Source organism: Anolis sagrei, chromosome 10 (genome assembly GCF_037176765.1).
Source record: "Anolis sagrei isolate rAnoSag1 chromosome 10, rAnoSag1.mat, whole genome shotgun sequence".
NCBI lineage: Eukaryota > Metazoa > Chordata > Lepidosauria > Squamata > Dactyloidae > Anolis > Anolis sagrei.
Window position 1 is genome coordinate 26,578,498 of NC_090030.1, and position 23,207 is coordinate 26,601,704.

At 44.6% G+C, this 23,207-nt stretch overlaps 1 protein-coding gene across 3 annotated transcripts in view; it reads right to left on the reverse strand.

Moving 5' to 3' along the window:
- The window catches only part of MCF2 (MCF.2 cell line derived transforming sequence), a 124,357-nt gene that overhangs the window by 41,863 nt on the left and 59,287 nt on the right, over positions 1 to 23,207 (reverse strand). For all 3 annotated transcript variants that reach the window (XM_067471657.1, XM_067471659.1, XM_067471658.1), the window contains 9 exons: positions 19,585 to 19,704; positions 18,116 to 18,232; positions 15,179 to 15,328; positions 8,763 to 8,890; positions 4,356 to 4,470; positions 4,078 to 4,197; positions 2,989 to 3,180; positions 2,626 to 2,817; positions 516 to 687 (listed from right to left, as the gene is read on the reverse strand). In XM_067471657.1, coding sequence (XP_067327758.1) covers positions 516 to 687; positions 2,626 to 2,817; positions 2,989 to 3,180; positions 4,078 to 4,197; positions 4,356 to 4,470; positions 8,763 to 8,890; positions 15,179 to 15,328; positions 18,116 to 18,232; positions 19,585 to 19,704 — 1,306 coding nt within the window. The remainder of the gene's footprint in view (positions 1 to 515; positions 688 to 2,625; positions 2,818 to 2,988; positions 3,181 to 4,077; positions 4,198 to 4,355; positions 4,471 to 8,762; positions 8,891 to 15,178; positions 15,329 to 18,115; positions 18,233 to 19,584; positions 19,705 to 23,207) is intronic.

Sequence of the window (23,207 nt, forward strand, 5' to 3'; positions counted from 1 at the left end):
GCTATTAAAGTCACAGGAGCCCTCTCCAATTTTCACATCCACAATCCTATTGTTTTCTCAGATTGGAACAATTAAAAACACATGCATAATTAGCGGCTTAACAGTTTGATTGCTGGGACCACAAAGGGAAGAGCAATAAAATAAAAATGGCATGCCACCATGCAAAAAAATATCCACACCTTTTGCATTGGAAGAGGCAAGAGAAGGCAGACAATTGTAAACAAGGCAAAGAATAAGTAATGCAAACTGCCAAGTGGATAACTTGCGTACCATTCCAAGCAAAAATCTAAATAATTGTCATTTTGCAAGAGGTATTTTTGGAGGGGAGAAAGCGGGTTGTTGACATCACAGGAGCAAGCCAACAGGTACCTTCCATAGTTAGTGCTCCCCTCCGCCTCCCCTTGCCTTGTGTCTCCATCTCCTCAAGCACAAAAGGCCATTTCCAAGGTCCCCCCCCCCCCCCCAAAGGTTCACTCACAACCATTTCTGGATGGCGTAACTCAAAAACATGTTACCATGTTTGGGAGAAAACAAGGGTGATCTCGACCGAGGCGGGTTTTCAGGCCGCGGGGCCACGAGCTGCACGGGGCGGGCTTGCTTGTCCACCAGCTTTCTGAAGCAAGCCTGTCTGTTCTCGAACATGCTCCGCACGTTCTCCAATTTGATTTGGACCATCTGGATCCGGGCCTGAGGAACACCAAAGGAGATGTCAGTAAACAAACAGAGTCACTCTTGCATCTAAGGCTACATGTCTGTTTCATGAATGCAGCTACTACGAGATCAACAACAATACAACAATACAATAAGCCTTTATTGGCATAACATGGCAGAGAGTATAAAACGTAGTACACATAATAAAAAAGGGCTTCTCGTTTGCTACACATTCAGTTTGCAGACTTCATTCAGGAATCTTGCCACTGAAAGGCAGCAGCTAAAGTCCTGGCAATTTAAAAGCAAGATCACTTTGTCAGAATCGCTGTGGTTCTTCAGTGAGTCTAAAGCTTGTGTTAGCAGGCTGGATCTTAGCTCCTGGTAGAGTGGACAGTGCAGGAGAATATGCGGTATGGAGTCTAGCTGTCCTGTGCTACAGAGGCAGACCCTCTTGTCGCTCGGAAGGCCATTGAGTCTTCCTCTATGGAGCGGCGATGGCATGATGTTAAATCTAGCCAGCATGTAGGCTCTTCTGTAAGAGGGGTTGGTGAGCTCTGTGATGTAAAAGGCTGGATTTCCCTGTGTGTATGGAATTGCCAAGTTAATAGGTGAGCAGGATTTGTTTGCCAAGCTCAACAATTGGTTGTGGTCCTTTTCTAGCAGCCTCCTTTTGATGAGGGTGAAAATCTCAGAAAAAGATAGTAGAGTCAGGAAATCACTGTCGTAGCCCAATTCCCCGATCTTTGCTAGGACAGTTGAGCACCATTTGGAGTGGTGAAGTTCACTCAAGGTGAGTTGAGCTACTACGAGATCTTGCTGTTTCTTGCTGTTTCTTTGTCAGTGTTGAAGTGGAAATTGTTTGGTTTGCCTACTCTGGAACTTTCTGGGGGGTCCCTTTCAAATCTATGATGCTATATGTCTGTATGTGTATGTGAATAGATCTGTCTGTCTGTCTGTCTGTCTGTCTGTCTGTCTATGGCTGGATGGCTCTCAGTCAGGAGGGCTTTGATTATGTTTTCTTGCCCTGGTTAAGGGAGTTGGACTAGATGGCCTTAGTGTTTTCTGTTGGTCATGGGGGTTCTGTGTGGGAAGTTTGCCCCAATTCTGTCATTGGTGGGGTTCAGAATGCTCTTTGATTGTAGGTGAACTGTGAATCCCAGTAAGTACAACTCCCAAATGTCAAGGTCCATTTCCTCCAAACGCCATCTGTATTCATATTTGGGCATATGGAATGTTCGTGCCAAGTTTGGTCCAGACTCATCATTGATTGAGTCCACAATGCTCTTTGGATGTAGGTGAACTACAACTCCAAAACTCAAGTTCAATGCCCATCAAACCCTTCCAGTATATTCTGTTGGTCAAGGGAGTTCTGTGTGCTAAGTTTGGTTCAATTCCATCGTTGATGGAGTTCAGAATGCTCTTTGATTGTAGGTGAACTATAAATCCCAACAACAACAACTCCCAAATGACAAAATCATAAATTTTTGAGTGATGGTCACTCCTTGTGTTGTGAGACGTTTTGTTGCCAAATTTGGTGTGATTTCGTTCATTGGTTCTTTTGTTTTTAAGGTACTCATTATGCACAGAGCATTTTTTTTATATATAGATGTAGTCACATGTTTTATGTATTTATGATGTTGTTTATTGTTCGCGTTTTCAGTTTGCATTTTCGGTTTTACTCTGTTGTAATTTGTTGTTTGGGCTTGGCCTCATGTAAGCCGCTCCGAGTCCCCATTGGGGAGATGGTGGTGGGGTATAAATAAAGATTATTACTATTATTATTATTATTATTATTATTATTAATTAAGTTCAAGTCTTGAGATTTTCCACTCTAGCTTTAAACACACAAAAAACGAAATACCCTTTTCTGTATGAACAATCTTGAATAAACCACTCTGGAATCACCAGGCAGACTAAATGGATACAATTATGTAGCTAGTCATCATGGGTTTGGTTGTTCTGCCATGGACCTACCTTGAGTTCAGGTGTTAAAATGAGCTCAAACTCGGAATACAGGGTTTGGGGATCAGCATTTAAATGCGGCGAAGAGCTCTCAAGGAACTTCTCAATATCTTGGAGAGCATTCTGGGCACCTTCCCGAGACTGGCATTTATCCATTGGTTGGTTAGCTAACAGATAGGCACCATCATCACAACACTCCAGAGCCTGATGGAGAGAAAATACACAAAACAAAGTACTGGTAGAAGCAAAGTCAATGAATTGGATTAAAACTGCCAAGGGAACACTTCAATATCGGTTACTGATGATGTCAAAACCGCCCAGTGTGCTCAGCCCAATGAAAAAGGCACCAGGATGGAGATCACTGCATTTCACTACCTGCTGCAGTAGGGTGAGGAGGTCCAGGGTCTTCTGCAGCTGGTTGCATTTCCTTTTGATCTCTTCCAGCAAGACATCTGAATGGTACCGCAGCTCATTGCATTGCTGGCAGATCAGGTTGAGGGCATAGTGGTGGTTAGCAGCCAGTTGATGTCCATGGAGGATGGTCACTTGGGCCTTTCCGGTCAAGTCCTTTGGTAGAGAAACCAAAAGCATTGGAAAGAGAAATAGAATTATTCCAATAGATCAGTGTTTCTCAACCTGGGGGTCATGGGGGGTGGGGTCATGAAGGGTATCAAAGAGGTCGGCAAAGACCATCAGAAAACACAGTATTTTCTGTTGGTCATGGGGGTTCTGTGTGGGAAGTTTGGCCCAAAGCTATTGTTGGGGTTCACAGTGCTCTCGGGATGTAGGTGAACAACAACTCCCAAACTCAAGATCAATGCCCACCAAACCCTCCCAGTATTTTCTGTTAGTCAAGGGAGTCTGCCCAGTTTGGTTCTATTGGTGGAGTTCGGAAAGCTCTTTGATTGCAGGTGAACTATAAATCCCAGCAACTACAACTCCCAAATCTCAAGGTGTGTTTTCTCCAAACTCCACCAGTGTTCACATTTAGGCATATTGAGTATTCTTGCCAAGTTTGGTCCTGATCCATCATTGCTTGAGTCCACAGTGCTCTCTGGATGTAGGTGAACTACAACTCCAAAATGCCCAGTGGGTTAAACCCCTGTGCTGGCAGGACTGAAGACTGACAGGTCAGTTAAAACATTCACACCTGGCTCCAGCAGAGAAGAGCTCTTTGCCCCACCCCAGTCATTCCATAGATATATAAACCCATTTTCCTAATTCCAACAGACCTCACTACCTCTGAGGATGCTTGCCATAGATGCAGGCGAAACGTCAGGAGAAAATGCCTCTCTAGAACATGGCCATATAGCCCGAAAAAACCCACAAGAACCTAAGGGATTCATTCTTTATTCATTCATTTGGATACAATCCATCCTGTTGTCCTGTTCCTGGGAGAAATACAGTCCCCAAGATTCCCTTTTCTTGTTGTAATGAGATGTCTATTCTGAAAGATTGTCTCACCTGTGCTGTTTTATTGATGTTCTCCAGGTCTGAGAGCCTCTGTTTCACTTGAGAGATATTATCCCCCGTGTCGGGCAGTTCCCCTTGCTGCTCCATTAAAAATCCTATGGCTTTGCTGAGCTAAAAGGAGAAGAATATTTAAAGAAAGAGAGAAAGGGGGGAGGAAATATAATACGAGGCAAATACTTTTGTTAAGGCTCCTGTCTGAGTCAACCAAATATTACAAAGGAAATTTAAAAAATACCAAAAGCATCCTTTAGAAAGGTGGAAAATCTGACCTCTTCAAAATGCTGCTCGAATTTCCAGAGCTGCAAATATTGTTCCATTTTCAGCTGGTTTTTCTCCCAGAATCCATCAAAAGCAGTTTCCATCTCACGCAACTGGGCCAGCAATCTGTTTTATGAGAAACAGAGAAAATTTAGAGGCCTTTTCAATGCTCTTGATCTCATTTCCATGTAGATTTACCAAATTACTACTACTACACCAGTGGTTCTCAACCTTCCTAATGCCGCGACCCCTTGGTACAGTTTCTCATGTTGTGGTGACCCCCAACCACAACATTATTTTGATTGCTACTTCATAACTGTAATTTTTCTACTGTTATGAATCGTAATATAATTAGGGCTGGGCAACCATGGAAAAAATTGTTTCTAAACTCGATTCGTTTTTAGGGGGGTTTTGCGTTTCGATTTTTAAAAGAATTCCGAAATTTTTCTTTAAAAAAGTTCGAAATTTACGAAATTTCGGAAATTACAAAACAATTACAAAACAATTACGAAACAATTACGAATCGATTCGTTAATGGCGGACGCGACCGCGCAATACGCTAAAAAACCCTCCAAATGGGACAGGGGGAACTTCTGAAGCTTCCCTCTCCCTCTGTTGTTGACTGTTGGTGTGATAATTATATATTTTTTTACTGATAAAACAAACAACAACTATAAAACTTGCACCAGACATGCGGAAATAATAACGAAACGATTTCGAAACGATTTCGAAACGATTTCGAAACAATTACGAAATGAATTGAAAAATTCGTTTCAATTTTTAGTTGCTCCTGAATGGTTCAATATCGCTTCGTTATAAAAAAAAAACCCGAATTAATAACGAATTACGAAATTAACGAATGAAACCGCCCAGCCCTAATATATATGTATCCAGGATGTATTTTCATTCACTGGACCAAATTTGGCACAAATACCAGATACACCCAAATTTGAATATTGGTAGTGAAAGGGTCTTTGAGTAAAATTTGCAAATACTAAGTAAGGGGCTTTTGGGTGAAAAGCTAACAAAATCAGCAGAAGAAAGATATACCCTTTCTCTGACTTAAAAAGAGCAAAAGCTGAGCTTCGTAACGGAACACAGCGCAGGAAATATAGACAGGAAGGAGTTGCGGTTTTCTGTTAAAAGGTTAAGAATGTTGTTTTTGAAGCGGAGGCCGCATGTACAAAAGGTACTTACCAACAAAAAGGTCAGAATTATTATTCATAAAAGGTGTTTTCCCTGAGCTCTCTGTTTGTAAAATGCTATATAAAGTTTGCAGATTTTCAAGGGACGGCACGGCAGTCACTTGGAGGATAGCATCTGCGTATGCTATCGGCTGTCCGTCTTCTTCATGAAGAAACTAAAATAAAATCTTTGGGTTTTTTTATCTTTCATTGGGACTGTCTCCATCTTTCCATGCTCCCGCTACTGGACCTAAAAAGACCCAAATCTAGGGTCTCTAACAGTAGGGTTGGGGGGGGTTGATATTATCATTTGGGAGTTGTAGTTGCTGGGATTTATACTTAACATACAATCAAAGAGCATTCTGAACTCCACCTACGATGGAATTGAAGCAAACTTGGCACACAGAACTCCCATGACCAACAGAAAATACTGGAAGGGTTTGGTGGGTGTTGGGAGTTTGGGAGTTGTAGTTCACCCACATCCAGAGAGAACTCTGGACTCAAACAGTGATGGATCTGGACCAAACTTGGCACAAATACTCAGTGTGCCCAAATGTGAACAGTGGTGGTGTTTGAGGAAAATAGACCTTGACATTTGGGAGTTGAAGTTCCTGGGGATTCTGGGAGTTGTAGTTTACCAACAGCAACAAGGAAGATAAGGACAGGCAGAGACATCTTCAGCCTTCTCTACCTAAAGGATTCCTAAGATGATCAGAAATATGCAGGATATATATTTTATTCACTTGACCAAATTTGGCACAAATACCAGATACACCCAAATTTGAATACTGGTAGGGTTGGGGGGGGATTGATATTATCATTTGGGAGTTGTAGTTGCTGGGATTTATACTTAACATACAATCAAAGAGCATTCTGAACTCCACCTACGATGGAATTGAAGCAAACTTGGCACACAGAACTCCCATGACCAACAGAAAATACTGGAAGGGTTTGGTGGGTGTTGGGAGTTTGGGAGTTGTAGTTCACCCACATCCAGAGAGCACTCTGGACTCAAACAGTGATGGATCTGGACCAAACCTAGCACAAATACTTAGTATGCCCAAATGTGAACACTGGTGGCGTTTGAGAAAAATAGACCTTGATATTTGGGAGTTGAAGTTCCTGGGGATTCTGGGAGTTGTAGTTTACCAACAGAAACAGGGAAGATAAGGACAGGCAGAGACATCTTCAGCCTTCTCTACCTAAAGGATTCCTAAGATGATCAGAAATATGCAGGATATATATTTTATTCACTTGACCAAATTTGGCACAAATACCAGATACACCCAAAGTTGAATACTGGTAGGGTTGGGGGGGATTGATATTATCATTTGGGAGTTGTAGTTGCTGGGATTTATAGTTAACCTACAATCAAAGAGCATTCTGAACTCCACCAATGATGGAATTGAACCAAACTTGGCACACAGAACTCCCATGACCAACAGAAAATACTGGAAGGGTTTGGTGGGTATTGGGAGTTTGGGAGTTATAGTTCACCCACATCCAGAGAGCACTCTGGACTCAAACAGTGATGGATCTGGACCAAACTTGGCACAAATACTCAGTATGCCCAAATGTGAACAGTGGTGGTGTCTGAGGAAAATAGACCTTGACATTTGGGAGTTGAAGTTCCTGGGGATTCTGGGAGTTGTAGTTTACCAACAGAAACAAGGAAGATAAGGACAGGCTGAGACATCTTCAGCCTTCTCTACCTAAAGGATTCCTAAGACGATCAGAAATATGCAGGATATATATTTTATTCACTTGACCAAATTTGGCACAAATACCAGATACACCCAAATTTGAATACTGGTAGGGTTGGGGGGGATTGATATTATCATTTGGGAGTTGTAGTTGCTGGGATTTATACTTAACATACAATCAAAGAGCATTCTGAACTCCACCTACGATGGAATTGAAGCAAACTTGGCACACAGAACTCCCATGACCAACAGAAAATACTGGAAGGGTTTGGTGGGTGTTGGGAGTTTGGGAGTTGTAGTTCACCCACATCCAGAGAGCACTCTGGACTCAAACAGTGATGGATCTGGACCAAACCTAGCACAAATACTTAGTATGCCCAAATGTGAACACTGGTGGCGTTTGAGAAAAATAGACCTTGATATTTGGGAGTTGAAGTTCCTGGGGATTCTGGGAGTTGTAGTTTACCAACAGAAACAAGGAAGATAAGGACAGGCAGAGACATCTTCAGCCTTCTCTACCTAAAGGATTCCTAAGATGATCAGAAATATGCAGGATATATATTTTATTCACTTGACCAAATTTGGCACAAATACCAGATACACCCAAAGTTGAATACTGGTAGGGTTGGGGGGGATTGATATTATCATTTGGGAGTTGTAGTTGCTGGGATTTATAGTTAACCTACAATCAAAGAGCATTCTGAACTCCACCAATGATGGAATTGAACCAAACTTGGCACACAGAACTCCCATGACCAACAGAAAATACTGGAAGGGTTTGGTGGGTGTTGGGAGTTGTAGTTCACCCACATCCAGAGAGCACTCTGGACTCAAACAGTGATGGATCTGGACCAAACTTGGCACAAATACTCAGTATGCCCAAATGTGAAGGCTGGTGGTGTTTGAGGAAAATAGACCTTGACATTTGGGAGTTGAAGTTCTTGGGGATTCTGGGAGTTGTAGTATACCAACAGCAAAAAGGAAGACAAGGACAGGCAGAGAGATTTTCAGCCTTCTCTACCTAAAGGGTTCCTAAGATGATCAGAAATATGTGTTTTCTGATGGTCTTTGGTGACCCCACATTTGCATATTTTCGAACTGCTAGGTTGTCAGAGGCTGGGGCTAACAGCGGGGGCTCATGCTACTCCCCGGATTTATACCTGCGACCTTTCGGTCAACAAGTTCAGCAGCTCAGCGGTTTAACCTACTGCAACACCGCGGGCTCCTATTAAGGAATAGTTTAACATATGGCCCTATTTTGATTGGCATTTGCCCCCAAATCATGCATGAAAACAAGTAAAATACCCCATGTGTTCCAACATCTTCCTCCAACCACCTCTGTTTTTATGGGAATTGTGGTCTAACAAGGTCTTTAGCCTTGTCTACCAAAGAGTGTTGGTGCTTCACCAAACTCCAACTCCCCAGGGTTCCATAGCATTGAGCCATGGAAGTTAAAGCGGGATCAACCTGCATTAATTCTACAGTGTAGATGCACCCTCAAGTGGTGGCAGCCAGAACATGATCTACTCACCTGTTCACCGTTTGCCACTCTCCAGACCTCTCCTGTGGTTGCTCTACATCGGCATCATCATCCGTATCATACTCTTCTAAACTACACAACAGCATATTCCCCTGTTTGGTGACTGTTGTAATATCTTCCTGCAAAAAAAAAACACCAAAACATTGTTAGTTTTTCATTTTTCAAGTCACTTCAAACATAGAACAATGCTTTTTTATTTCTCATGTCAGAAGCGAATTGAGAATACAGTTATAATGTATAGAAAAACCACCAACAAAGTCAAAAACTTGGCATTATACTAAATTTTCTTTGATCAGCAGCTAGCCACTTGGAGTGCCTCCTGGCTCGAGAGCAGTACGTGTGAAAAAGATCTTGGAGTCCTCGTGGACAACAAGTTAAACATGAGCCAACAATGTGATGTGGCGGCAAAAAAAGCCAATGGGATTTTGGCCTGCATCAATAGGAGCCTAGTGTCTAGATCTAGGGAAGTCATGCTACCCCTCTATTCTGCTTTGGTTAGACCACATCTGGAATATTGTGTCCAATTCTGGGCACCACAATTCAAGAGAGATATTGACAAGCTGGAATGTGTCCAGAGGAGGGCGACTAAAATGATCAAGGGTCTGGAGAACAAGCCCTATGAGGAGCGGCTTAGGGAACTGGGCATGTTTAGCCTGAAGAAGAGAAGGCTGAGAGGAGATATGATAGCCATGTATAAATATGTGAGAGGAAGCCACAGGGAGGAGGGAGCAAGCTTGTTTTCTGCTTCCTTGGAGACTAGGACGCGGAACGATGGCTTCAAACTACAAGAGAGGAGATTCCATCTGAACATGAGGAAGAACTTCCTGACTGTGAGAGCCGTGCAGCAGTGGAACTCTCTGCCCCAGAGTGTGATGGAGGCTCCTTCTTTGGAAGCTTTTAAGCAGAGCCTGGATGACCATTTGTCAGGGGTGATTTGAATGCAATATTCCTGCTTCTTGGCAGGGGGTTGGACTGGATGGCCCATGAGGTCTCTTCCAACTCTTTGATTCTATGATTCTATGTCACTGTAAGAAGGTCCTCCATTGTGCATGTGGAAGGGCTCAGACTGCATTGTAATAGGTGGCCTGAGTTTTGCTCTCCTCCAATTTGCGTGTCATGGACTCCACTTTGTAACCCCATTACAAAGCCTTGAATTTCGTGGTGCTGAGTGCAGCCTGTTCTATGCCTTCCAAGTCACCATGTCTTCCAAGTCACCATGTGCCCAGGGGGAGTTTCTCATCTGGTCTCAGCCACCAATTGAGATTCTGAGTTTTAGCCTGCCACTTTTGAACTCTCACTTGCTCAGGGTTCCTGTGAATATCTCTGTAGATCTTAGAAAGCTATTTCTTGATTTAAGGTGTTGCCTTGCTGTCTGATATCTGAACAAAGGATAGGCTATCTGAACAAAGGATGTCACAGCCTTGGTCCTTTCATTATTGGTTGCTCCTTCCCAGTGGATGTCAGATGGTGCAATACCAGCTAAACAGTATAATTTCTCCAGTGGTGTAGGATGTAAACATCTATAACAACGCAGCGAGTAAGAGAGAGTAGATTTTAAATAAAAATTTCTTTACGGGGAAATATATATAAAATAATCCCAACTCTGCTTCACCAAATTATATCGATGACACCACCACTACAGACTAGCTCACCAAAGTATAGAGGGAGTATGGTTGTTGAACCAATTCAATATTTGAAAGTGAGGAACTGGGAACCACTGGAACTGAGAGACTTAAAATGATTCTTTAAAAGATTTCCGCTGCCACCATATTACTAATAAACTGGCTGAGGTATTATTGATTGATTGTTCAGTAACATACTCTGTGTACCTATAGTTTTCTTTGAGGCTGTTAAAAGCTGACTTGAATAATACTTTGACCACAACGGTATTCACACTAAGGCTGGTATAAGTTGGTAAAAATAACAAGAGCATTTATTGAACAGGCTTGAAATATTCAGGTACAAAAGCTTAATGGTTACAGTAAACTTTCTGGTATACAAAGCTTGTGGTTATGTTTGAGAAAAGATCTTAAAAACTTCTGGGTTACAAGTCTTATAGTTTCAACACAGAAAATTACTTCAGAAAATGAATCTCTGAAAGTAACTCCCACAAAAATCCCCCTTAGGAATCTAGCCAAAAACCGCAACTAGCCTTCCTTAGGAGAAGAACAGACCACTAATGGGGTTCTGCTCCACACAGTATTCTAGCTATACTTCTCTATAGCTACCCTGAATACTAAACAAAAGACTGAACCAAAGTTCTTCTTCAAACCCCAAACTGCTCTCGCTAACACCCAATGTCTTCACTCTACCCTTTCCAAGCTCCAACTCCCAACTGGCAAACTGGGAACTCAAGCCTCAGTTTAAAAGTCACTTTTTTCCTTCAGTTCACTTAAGCTCTGCCCCCATCTTCCTAACCAATACTAGCTTTCGATTTTCCCTCCTAGACTAGAACACACCCTCTTAAGATGGCGTCTCCCTGTCTCCCTTCTCCAAAATAGATGCCATGGCTTCGCCAGGCCCACTCTCTTAGGCCTAAGCTAGCTTGCCGAGGTAAGGGATTCATTACAACATCCTGTGATAATGCGGCATGTCTCATTAAGAGCCACAGCGCAAGGGCAGATGTCTTCACTGTATCTGGTTTTGATCCCCAGGTTGTGTCAGTCAGCTTTTTTGTTGAGTTCCAGGGTCAGAGAAGCAGATGGTGAAAACAGAAGAACGGCCTGCCTCAGGGGAGTATGCTTGCTCCATCAATGTTCAACATTTATTTATTTATTCATTTATTTATTTTATTTACTGTATTTGGATACCGCCTTTCTCAGCCCATAGGCGACTCAAGGCAGTTAACAGGGTAAAATTCGATGCTTACAATATCATAAATACAATTAAAAACATAACATATAATAAAAATTAAACATATCAATAAAATATAAATTCATAGTGTCACTTTGTTAAAAATGTTGTCCAGTCTCATTGTCGTTGTTCCATTTTCTTGTGTCAGTTATGCTGCATTTGGAAACGCTTGTTCAAAAAGCTACGTCTTGACTTTTTTCTGGAATATTAAAAGGAGGTGGCCGATCTAATATCTATAGGGAGGGCGTTCCACAGCCGAGGGGCCACCGCCGAGAAGGCTTTGTCTCTTGTCTCTGCCAAATGTACTTGTGACGAAGGCGGTAACGAGAGCAGGGCCTCCCCAGATGATCTTAAGGTCTGAGATGGTTCATAAGGGGAGATGTGTTCGGACATGTAAGTTGGGCCAGAACTGTTTAGGGCTTTATAGGCTGGCATACACAAATGACCAGCCATTGCCGGAAGGGAGAGAACGTCTCATCTATGCCGATGATTGTGCCATCACCACTCAAGCAGGGAGCTTTGAAATGCTTGAACAGAAGCTCTCCAAAGCTATAGGTCAGCGGTTCTCAACCTGGGGGTCGCGACCCCCAGGGGGGTCATTGGGCCATTTTCGGGGGGTCACAAAGTGTTCAAATTTGGGCATATTGAGTATTTGTGCCAAGTTGGGTCCAGATGTCATTTGTGTTCACAGCGCTCTCCATACGTAGGTGAACTACATCTCCCGTAAATCATTATCAATTCCTCCCAGCCCCCTCCAGTATTTTCTGTTGGTCATTGGGGCTCTTTGTGCTAAGTTTCTTCCAGGTCTATAATTTGTGGGGGTCTCAGTGGTCTGTGGAACTCAGAGGTGAATTGAAGGTACTTCAAATCCCATCATCCATTGTCCATACTCTTTTGTGATCAGTCACTATGCTTTAACTATGTCCAATTTATAACAATGAAAATACATACTGCATATCAGATATTTCCAGTATGCTTCATAAGAGTAGCAAAATCACCGTTATGAAGTAGCAATGAAAATGTGGTTGGGGGTCACCACAACATGAGGAACTTTATTTAGGGGTCACGGCATTAGAAGGGTTGAGAACCACTGCTATAGGTAGTCTTACTACCTATTACAGGGGAAACAGATAACTCGATAGTTTCCGCAGTCTGTTCTTTCCCCTTTTTTGAAGAGGGTGATGATAGTGGCGTCCTTGAAATCTGCTGGGATTTTCTCGGTCACCCACACTTTTTCTATGAGCTGGTGGAGTTGGTGTGTCAGCTCAGGTCCTCCCTCTTTAAAGATTTCAGCAGGGATCCCATCTGGTCCACTGGCTTTGTTATTCTTCTGTTGGCTGATGGCATTGCTGACTTCTTCCAAACTAGGCAGTGCTGCAAGCTCATCCCTGGTTTGTTGTTGTGGGATTTGTGAGAGGACCTCTTCGGCCACATTGGAGCTGCGGTTCAGGAGGCTTTGGTAGTGTTCTTTCCAACGTAGTGCAATTGAGTTTTGGTCCTTCAGGAGTTTGGTTCCATCTGATGACCGTAGAGGCTGTATGCCATGGTTTCTTAGTCCGTAGATTACCTTTGTGGCTTTGAAAAATCCCTGAGCATTATGAGTATCTGCCAGGTGTTGGATTTCTTCGGCCTTCTTTGTCCACCAGATGTGTTGGATTTCTTCGGCCTTCTTTGTCCACCCTTCTAACCTCCGCTGGGAAAATCCTCGCAAGAATCCTTGCAAACCGCCTTCTGCCCCTCTCAGAAGACACCCTCCCAGAATCCCAGAACGGCTTCCACCCCTCCAGAGGAACCGTAGACATGATCTTCACTGCACAACAGCTCCAAGAAAAATGCAGGGAACAAAACCAACCTCTGTACATGGCATTCATCGACCTTGCAAAGGCATTCGACACAGTGAATCGCAGCGCTCTCTGGAACATCCTCCACAAAATCGGGTGCCCAAGCAAATTTGTGAACATCCTGCGGCTCCTCCATGATGACATGATGGCAACAGTTTTGGACAGCAGTGGCTCCCAAAGTGACCCATTTAAAGTGGAATCCGGTGTCAAACAGGGATGTGTTATTGCCCCAACTCTATTCTCCATCTTCATCGCTATGATACTTCACCTTGTTGATGGGAAGCTTCCCACCGGAGTGGAAATAATCTATCGGACAGATGGCAAGCTATTCAACCTCAGCAGACTGAAAGCCAAAACCAAGGTTACAACAACATCTGTTATAGAACTCCAGTATGCTGATGACAATGTCGTCTGTGCGCATTCAGAAGAAGATCTACAAGCCACTCTAAACACCTTTGCAGAAGCATACGAGAAGCTCAGCCTGTCATTGAACATTGAAAAAACCAAGGTGCTTTTCCAGCAGGCACCAGCCAACCCCTCTCCAATGCCAGTGATACAGCTTAATGGTGTAACATTAGAAAATGTTGATCATTTCCGCTACCTTGGCAGCCACCTCTCCACCAAAGTCAACATCGACGCCGAAATACAACACCGCCTGAGCTCTGCAAGTGCAGCATTTTCCAGAATGAAGCAGAGAGTGTTTGAGGACCGAGACATCCGTAGGGAGACCAAGGTGCTTGCCTATAAAGCTATTGTCTTCCCAACCCTGCTCTATGCCTGTGAGACGTGGACTGTCTACAGACGTCACATGCAGCTCCTGGAACGTTTCCATCAGCACTGCCTCCGGAAAATCCTGCAAATCTCCTGGGAAGACAAGCGGACAAACGTCAGTGTGCTGGAAGAAGCAAAGACCACCAGCATTGAAGCGATGGTCCTCCAACATCAACTCCGCTGGGCCGGCCACGTTGTCCGGATGCCTGACCACTGTCTCCCAAAGCAGTTGCTCTACTCCGAACTTAAGAACGGAAAACGGAACGTTGGTGGACAGGAAAAGAGATTTAAAGATGGGCTCAAAGCCAACCTTAAAAACTCTGGCATAGACACTGAGAACTGGGAAGCCCTGGCCCTTGAGCGCTCCAGCTGGAGGACAGCTGTGACCAGCAGTGCTGCAGAATTTGAGGAGGCACGAGTGGAGGGTGAAAGAGTGAAACGTGCCAGGAGGAAGGCGCGTCAAGCCAACCCCAACCGGGACCGCCCTCCACCTGGAAACCAATGTCCTCACTGCGGAAGAAGATGCAGAGCAAGAATAGGGCTCCACAGCCACATACGGACCCACAAGGAAATCCATAATGGAAGACCATCTTACTCGTCCAACGAGGGATCGCCTAAGTAAGTAAGTACAGGGAAAACCAGCTGATCCCTAATGCATCTAAAATGCAGACGTGTGCTTTTCACCTTAAGAAGATAGGTATATTGAGCTCCGAGGATTACCTGGGAAGGAATCCCACTGGAGCATTGTAACACACTAAAATACTTGGGAGTCACCCTGGACTTACTAGAAGCACTGTCTGATTATCAAGCAAAAAGTGGGTGCTAGAAAAAAATATCATATGAAAGAACGATGTTAAGGCAAACCTATCTTGGGATCAGGTAAGGCATCCTAGGATCAAATAAATAACCTTGGGATCGGTTAAGGAATCTGCCGCAACTTGCCTTCAGCTGGTAGTATTTCTCTGTCCGCAGGGCCAGGATGCGCTCAATCGAATAGGTGTCGTCCGGCAACTCTGTTTCCGCCAACTCCATACCAAATGACTGGAGCATCTGGGCAATTTCTTTCACCGTTAAAGCAAAACTTTCTATAGCCTGGAAAGGAAGAAAAAAAATCAGATTGTCCATTAACTTGGTTTATAGGTTAGTGAAGGAACAAATAGATTGCCAGCTTGAAAACGGGAAGCTTTTCTCTAACTTTCATGGCTGCATTGAAGATGGAATTGCAGCAAGTCTTGACTTGTCATGCAATTAATATGAGCTAAAATGTCTTCTTCTACAATCTACACTATCACTAAATATCACTACATATGCAGGGCCACTTTCCATTTTTTACTGAGTTTTTATTGCAATGTTAAATAAAATGTTGGGTTTTTGGAGGAAGTGTCTAGATCTAGGGAAGTCATGCTCCCCATGCTCTATTCTGCTTTGGTTAGACCACACCTGGAATATTGTGTCCAATTCTGGGCACCACAATTCAAGAGAGAGATTGACAAGCTGGAATGTGTCCAGAGGAGGGCGACTAAAATGATCAAGGGTCTGGAGAACAAGCCCTATGAGGAGCGGCTTAAGGAGCTGAAGAAGAGAACGCTGAGAGGAGATAATGATAGCCATATATAAATATGTGAGAGGAAGCCACAGGGAGGAGGAAGCAAGCTTGTTTTCTGCTTCCCTGGAGACTAGGACGCGGTACAATGGCTTGAAACTACAAGAGAGGAGATTCCATCCGAACATGAGGAAGAACTTCCTGACTGTGAGAGCCGTTCAGCAGTGGAACTCTCTGCCCTGGAGTGTGGTGGAGGCTCCTTCTTTGGAAGCTTTTAAACAGAGGCTGGATGGCCATCTGTCAGGGTAGATTTGAATGCAACATTCCTGCTTCCTGGCAGGGGGTTGGACCGGATGGCCCATGAGGTCTCTTCCAACTCTTTGATTCTATGATTCTGGTAAGAGGATGGCGGCACTGCAGAAAGCAGATCTGAGATACGTTTTTTGGTGGCAGGGACAAGTCAGTCCCAATAGTGAAGCCAGGAAGGAGCTGGGGGTGGTGACTTCCGACAGGGAGCTCTGGCGTGGTCTGGTCCATGAAGTCACAAAGAGTCGGAAATGACTGAACAAATGAACAACAACAACAAATGCTCCTTCAAGGTTGGGAACTATTTGGTCATGTAAATCTGGTTAATCTCCAGCAGCAATAGATCACACCAATCAAAAGGTTGGCAGTTTGAAGCCTGGGTTGGGGTGAGCACTCGACCGTCAGCCCAGCTCACTGTCCACCTAAGCCAGGCCTGGGCAAACTTTCTAACTTGGGGATCGCATGCTAGCACTTCCTGCTAGGAGGACTGGTTGTCCAGTGATGGAAGGAAGTCAGGGAAGGAGGAAGGGAAAGATAGAAGGAGAAAGAGGGAGAGAGGGAAGGAAAGACAAAAGGGAAGGAAGGATGAAAGAAGGGAAGGGAAGGGAAGGGAAGGGAAGGGAAGGGAAGGGAAGGCAAGGCAAGGCAAGGCAAGGCAAGGCAAGGCAAGGCAAGGCAAGGCAAGGCAAGGCAAGGCAAGGCAAGGCAAGGCAAGGCAAGGCAAGGCAAGGCAAGGCAAGGCAAGGATGAAGGAAGAAGAAAGGAAAGAGAGAAGAAAGGAAAGATGGAAGGAAGGAAGGGAGGGAGGGAGGGAGGAAGGGAGGAAAGGCAGAAGGGAGGAAGGGAAGGATGGAAGGAGAAAGAGGGAGAGAGGGAAGGAGGGATGAAAGAGGGAAGGAAAGACAAAAGGGAAGGATGAAAAAGGGGAAGGGAAAAAAGGCAAGGAAGGCAAGGATGGAAGGGAAGAAGAAAGGAAAGAGAGAAGAAAGGAAAAGATGGAAGGAAGGAAGGAAAGGCAGAAGGGAAGAAGGGAAGGATGGAAGGAGAAAGGGAGAGGGGGAAGGAGGGACGAAAGAGGGAAGACAAAAGGGAAGGAAGGATGAAAGAGGGGAAGGGAAGGAAGGCAAGGATGAAGGAAGGGAAGAAGGGAAGAGAGAAGAAAGGAAAGACAAAGGGAAGGAAGGAAGGAAAGAGAAAGAGGGAGAGAAGGAGGAAAGAGGAAAGCAAGGCAGGAAAGTAAAAAAAGGTGGAAGGGACGGATGGAAGGAGAAAGAGAGAGTGGTAAGGAGGAAGGAAATACAAAAGTGAGGAAAAGATGAAAGGGTGGAAGGGAATGGAGGAAGAGAGAAAGAGGGAGGGAGGAAAGAGAGAAGGAAGGAAGGAAGGAAGGAAGGAAGGAAGGAAGGGAGGGAGAGAGGGAAGGAAGAAAGGACAAAAGGACGGAAAGGAAAGGAGGGAGGAAGAAAGAGGGAGGTAAGGGAGAGAGGGAGGGTGAAGGAAGGAAGGAAGGAAGGAGAAAGAGGGCGAGAAGGAGGAAAGAGGCAAGCAAGGAAGGAAAGGCAAAAAAGGTGGAAGAGAAGGATGGAAAGAGAAAGAGAGAGGGAGGTATGGAGGAAGAAAATTCAAAAGAGAGGGAAGGACGAAAGGGTCGAAGGGAATGGAGGAAGCGAGAAGAGTATTATTATTATTATTATTATTATTATTATTATTACGAAAGTTGTAGTTTGGCACGCCTTCTCTGCCAAAGAGTGCCCCACCAAACTATAAATTCCATATCATTGAACCATGGCAGTTTAAGTGGCATCAAACTGCTTCCATTCAATGTTGTAGATACAGGACTCACTATCCATAAATATCAGATACCACTGTTTTCTCTGCTACAGCAAGACAATCCTAAATGCAATGAGCCTTCTTCTACAACCAACCCTTGAATGATGTGCCAGATGGCAATCTTGTCATTCTGTCTTGGTCTAGAATGAAGCAGACAGAGTTGTCGAGAATGTGAATGGCATATGGGGGAAAGGACATACTGTTCTGAAGATCACCCATCTCGTATGGCAGTACTCCAAAGTGCCACCAAATTCGGGCGTCAGCTGCTTCTCATCGATGTATGTTAGTAAGTCGCTGACTGAACTCAGCATTACAACCTGGAGAGAAAGAAAAAGACATTCAGTAACCAGAGAGCTAGAAACCTGATTCTGCAGAAGAACGGCCTGCCTCAGGGGAGCATGCTTGCTCCATCCATGTTCAACGTCTCCACAAATGACCAGCCACTGATAGAAGGGACAGAGAGTTTCATCTATGCTGATGATCGTGCCATTACTGCTCAAGCAGGGAGCTTTGAGATGGTAGAACAGAAGCTCTCCGAAGCTCTAGGTGCCCTTACTGCCTACTACAGGGAAAACCAGCTGATACCCAACTCATCTAAAACACAGACATGTGCCTTTCACCTTAAGAACAGACAAGCATCCCGAGCTCTGAAGATCACCTGGGAAGGAATCCCACTGGAGCATTGCAGCACACCAAAATACCTGGGAGTCACTCTGGACCGTGCTCTTACCTACAAGAAGCACTGCCTGGATATCAAGCAAAAAGTGGGTGCTAGAAACAATATCATACGAAAGCTGACTGGCACAACCTGGGGATCACAACCAGACACAGTGAAGACATCTGCCCTTGCGCTTTGCTACTCCGCTGCTGCGTATGCATGCCCAGTGTGGAACACATCTCACCACGCTAAAATAGTAAATGTGGCTCTTAATGAGACATGCCGCATTATCACGGGGTGTCTGCGCCCTACACCACTGGAGAAATTACACTGCTTAACCGGTATTGCACTACCTGACATCCGCCGGGAAGTAGCAGCCAACAGTGAAAGGATCAAGGCAGTGACATCTCCAGCTCATCCCCTGTTTGGGTATCAGCCAGCCGGTCAACGACTTAAATCAATAGTTTTCTAAGATCTACAGAGACACTCGCTGGAACACCTCAGCAAGCAAGAGTCCAAAAGTGGCAGGCTCAATCCATGGCTGATACCAAATGAGAGACTCCCCACTGGGCACACAGAAAACTGGGCGACTTGGAAGGCGCTGAATAGACTGCGCTCTGGAACCACGAGATGGAGCCAACCTCAAGAAATGGGGCCACAAAGTGGAATCCACGACATGCGAGTGTGGAGAAGAGCAAACCACTGACCACCTGCTGCAATGCAACCTGAGCCCTGCCACATGCACAATGGAGGACCTTCTTGCGGCAACAGCAGAGGCACTCCAAGTGGCCAGATACTGGTCAAAGGACATTTAATGAACTACCAAGCTTGCAAACTCTGTTTTTTTCTTTGTGAAAATTTTATTAAAAATGTAATACAATTTTTCTGGTTGATACTGATAAATAAATAATTTTTTCCAATTTTTTGTGGTAAAATTTGGAGGCTCGGCTTCTATTCGGGTCGGCTTATACTCGAGTATATACAGTAATTAAATGTAAGAGGTTGTCATACCGGAAGCTTGAGAAGGAAGTCTTCTTGGCTAAACCGAAATCCAATATCGGTGAAAGTACGTTGGAAAAATCCAGTGGGACGGAGAACCATCACAAGGTGGAGGTTGCCTGGGAAAAATGCCTATAGATGTAGAGAGAGAGAGAACAAAGAGAGGAAAGCACTGTTATCCTTCCCACAATCATCCATAGGAATATTAGAATACTAGAAGGGTTTGGTGGGCACTGACCTTGAGTTTGGAAGTTGTAGTTCACCTACCTCCAGAGAGCACTGTGGACTCAAACAATGATGGATCTGGACCACAAATGCTCAATATGCCCAAGTGTGAACACTGGGTGAGTTTGGGGAACACAGATTTGGCATTTGGGAGTAGTAGTTGCTGGGATTTATAGTTCACCTACAATCAAAGAGCATTCTGAACCCCTCTAATAATGGAATTGGACCAAACTTCCCACACAGAACTCCCATGACCAACAGCAAATACTGGAAGGGTTTGGTGGGCACTGACCTTGAGTTTGGGAGTTGTAGTTCACCTACATCCAGAGAGCACTGTGGACTCAAACAATGATGGATCTGGACCACAAATGCTCAATATGCACAAGTGTGAATACTAGTGGAGTTTGGAGAAAATAGACCTTGACATTTGGGAGTTGTAGGTGCTGGGATTTATAGTTCACTTACAATCAAAGAGCATTCTGAACCCCACTAATAATGGAATTGGACCAAACTTCCCATGCAGAACTCCCATGACCAACAGTAAATACTGGAAGGGTTTGGTGGGCACTGACCTTGAGTTTGGGAGTTGTAGTTCACCTACATCCAGAGAGCACTGTGGACTCAAACAATGATGGATCTGGACCACAAATCCTCAATATGCCCAAGTGTGAACACTGGGTGAGTTTGGGGAGCACAGATTTGGCATTTGGGAGTAGTAGTTGCTGGGATTTATAGTTCACCTACAATCAAAGAGCATTCTGAACCCCTCTAATAATGGAATTGGGACAAACTTCCCATGTAGAACTCCCATGACCAACAGCAAATACTGAAAAGGTTTGGTGGGCACTGACCTTGAGTTTGGGAGTTGTAGTTCACCTACATCCAGAGAGCACTGTGGACTCAAACAATGATGGATCTGGACCAAACTTGGCACAAATGCTCAATATGCCCAAGTGTGAACACCGGGTGAGTTTGGGGAAAATAGACCTTGACATTTGGGAGTAGTAGTTGCTGGGATTTATAGTTCACTTACAATCAAATAGCATTCTGAACCCCTCTAATAATGGAATTGGGCCAAACTTCCCACACAGAACTCCCATGACCAACAGCAAATACTGGAAAGGTTTGGTGGGCATTGACCTTGAGTTTGGGAGTTGTAGTTCACCTACATCCAGAGAGCACTGTGGACTCAAACAATGATGGATCTGGACCAAACTTGGCACAAATGCTCAATATGCCCAAGTGTGAACACTGGTGGAGTTTAGGAAACATAGACTTGACATTTGGGAGTAGTAGTTGCTGGGATTTATAGTTCACTTACAGTCAAAGAGCATTCTGAACCCCACTGATAATGGAATTGGGCCAAATTTCCCACACAGAACCCCCATGATCAACAGAAAATACTATGTTTTCTGATGGTCTTTGGTGACCTTCTGACACCCCCCCCCCCCGGTCCCGAAACGCTGGCCTAGAGGTTAGGAAAAGGCATCTTGGTCATACTATGATGTGGGCGAGATACGGTCCACAGGTAGGTCTGATGTAGACAACTTTTATTATGGAGAGAAGCAGGAGGAGAAAACATAGATTTGGTTTTGACAGCTGAACCAACACACTTCCTTCACCGTCCCACCTCCAAGCTTATACTGCACAACATAAAGCAGGGAATGTACAATCAATACGATCTTGATATAGAAACACGTTGAGTGTCTGCTTTTTGGCACCTGCCCCTTCCTATATTAGAAATGAACATCATCAGCAAATTTCCGACCACATTCAGATGCAAAGAGACATTTTCAGCATCCAACGTAATGATCTAATTCACAGACAAAGAGAGTCAACACCACCAGCAATCCTGCAAGACACAACATAATCTAGTACCTTCATTTAAATTGTTTATCAGAACTAATCATGTAACTCCATCACATCTTCTTCAAAGAGCTTCAAGAGGGGATTTTCTTGGTATATCTCCTCCTTGACCCGGCATAATGCCAATTAGTTTCAAGGAGGCAGTAGTAAGACTACTATGATATTTCACCTTGTTGATGGGAAGCTTCCCAGCGGAGCGGAAATCATCTATCAGACAGATGGCAAGCTGGGAAGCCAAAACCAAGGTTACAACATCTGTTATAGAACTCCAGTATGCTGATGACAATGTCGTCTGTGCGCATTCAGAAGACGATCTACAAGTCACTCTAAACACCTTCGCAGAAGCATACGAGAAGCTCGGCCTGTCATTGAACATCGAGAAAACCAAAGTGCTCTTCCAGCAGTCACCAGTCAATCCCTCTCCAAAGCCAGCGATGCAGCTTAATGGTGTAACATTAAAAAATGTTGACCATTTCCGCTCCCTTGGCAGCCACCTCTCCACCAAAGTCAACATCGACGCCGAAATACAATACCGCCTGAGCTCTGCGAGTGCAGCATTTTTCCGAATGAAGCAGAGAGTGTTTGAGGACATTCGTAGGGATACCAAGGTGCTTGTTTATAAAGCTATTGTCCTCCCAACCCTGCTATGCGCCTGCGAGACGTGGGCTGCCTACAGATGTCACATGCAACTCCTGGAACGATTCCATCAGCGCTGCCTCTGGAAAATCCTGCAAATTTCTTGGGAAGACAAGCGGACAAACATCAGCGTGCTGGAAGAAGGAAAGACCACCAGCATTGAAGCGATGGTCCTCCGTCATCAACTCCATTGGACTGGCCACGTTATCCGGATGCCCGACCACCCTCTCCCAAAGCAGTTGCTCTACTTCCCTAGATCTAGACACTATGCTCCTATTGATGCAGGCCAAAATCCCATTGGCTTTTTTTGCCGGCACATCACATTGTTGGCTCATGTTTGACTTGTTGTCCATGAGGACTCCAAGATCTTTTTCACACGTACTGCTCTCGAGTCAGGCATAGTCCCCCATTCTGTATCTTTGCATTTCGTTTTTTTCTGCCTAAGTGGAGTCTCTTGCATTTGTCCCTGTTGAACTTCATTTTGTTAGTTTTGGCCCCAGAGGCAGCCCTAGGTAATTTTCAATGGTAAGCAAACAGTATTTTGGCACACACACACACACACACACCCACAACCAATAATTCGTTGTGGGAGTTCTGTGTGCCATATTTGGTTCAATTCCATCATTGGTGGAGTTCAGAATGCTCTTTGATTGTAGGTGAACTATACATACCAGTAACTACAACTCGCATATGTCAAGGGCTAGGCGAGGCTCAAGGGCCCGGCCCCTTCGGCAAGAGGATCAGCTGGCAGCGAGGCAAGGAAGCCGAAGCTCCCCTGCTAGGGCTGTTGTGAGCTGAGGGGGCGCTCCTCAAGTGGCGGTCGAGGGGCATTTACAGAGGTGCCTCTGCTCCCCTGGCAAAAAAAAGTGTTCTGCGACCGCTTACTTTGCGTAATGGACGAGCCGCCC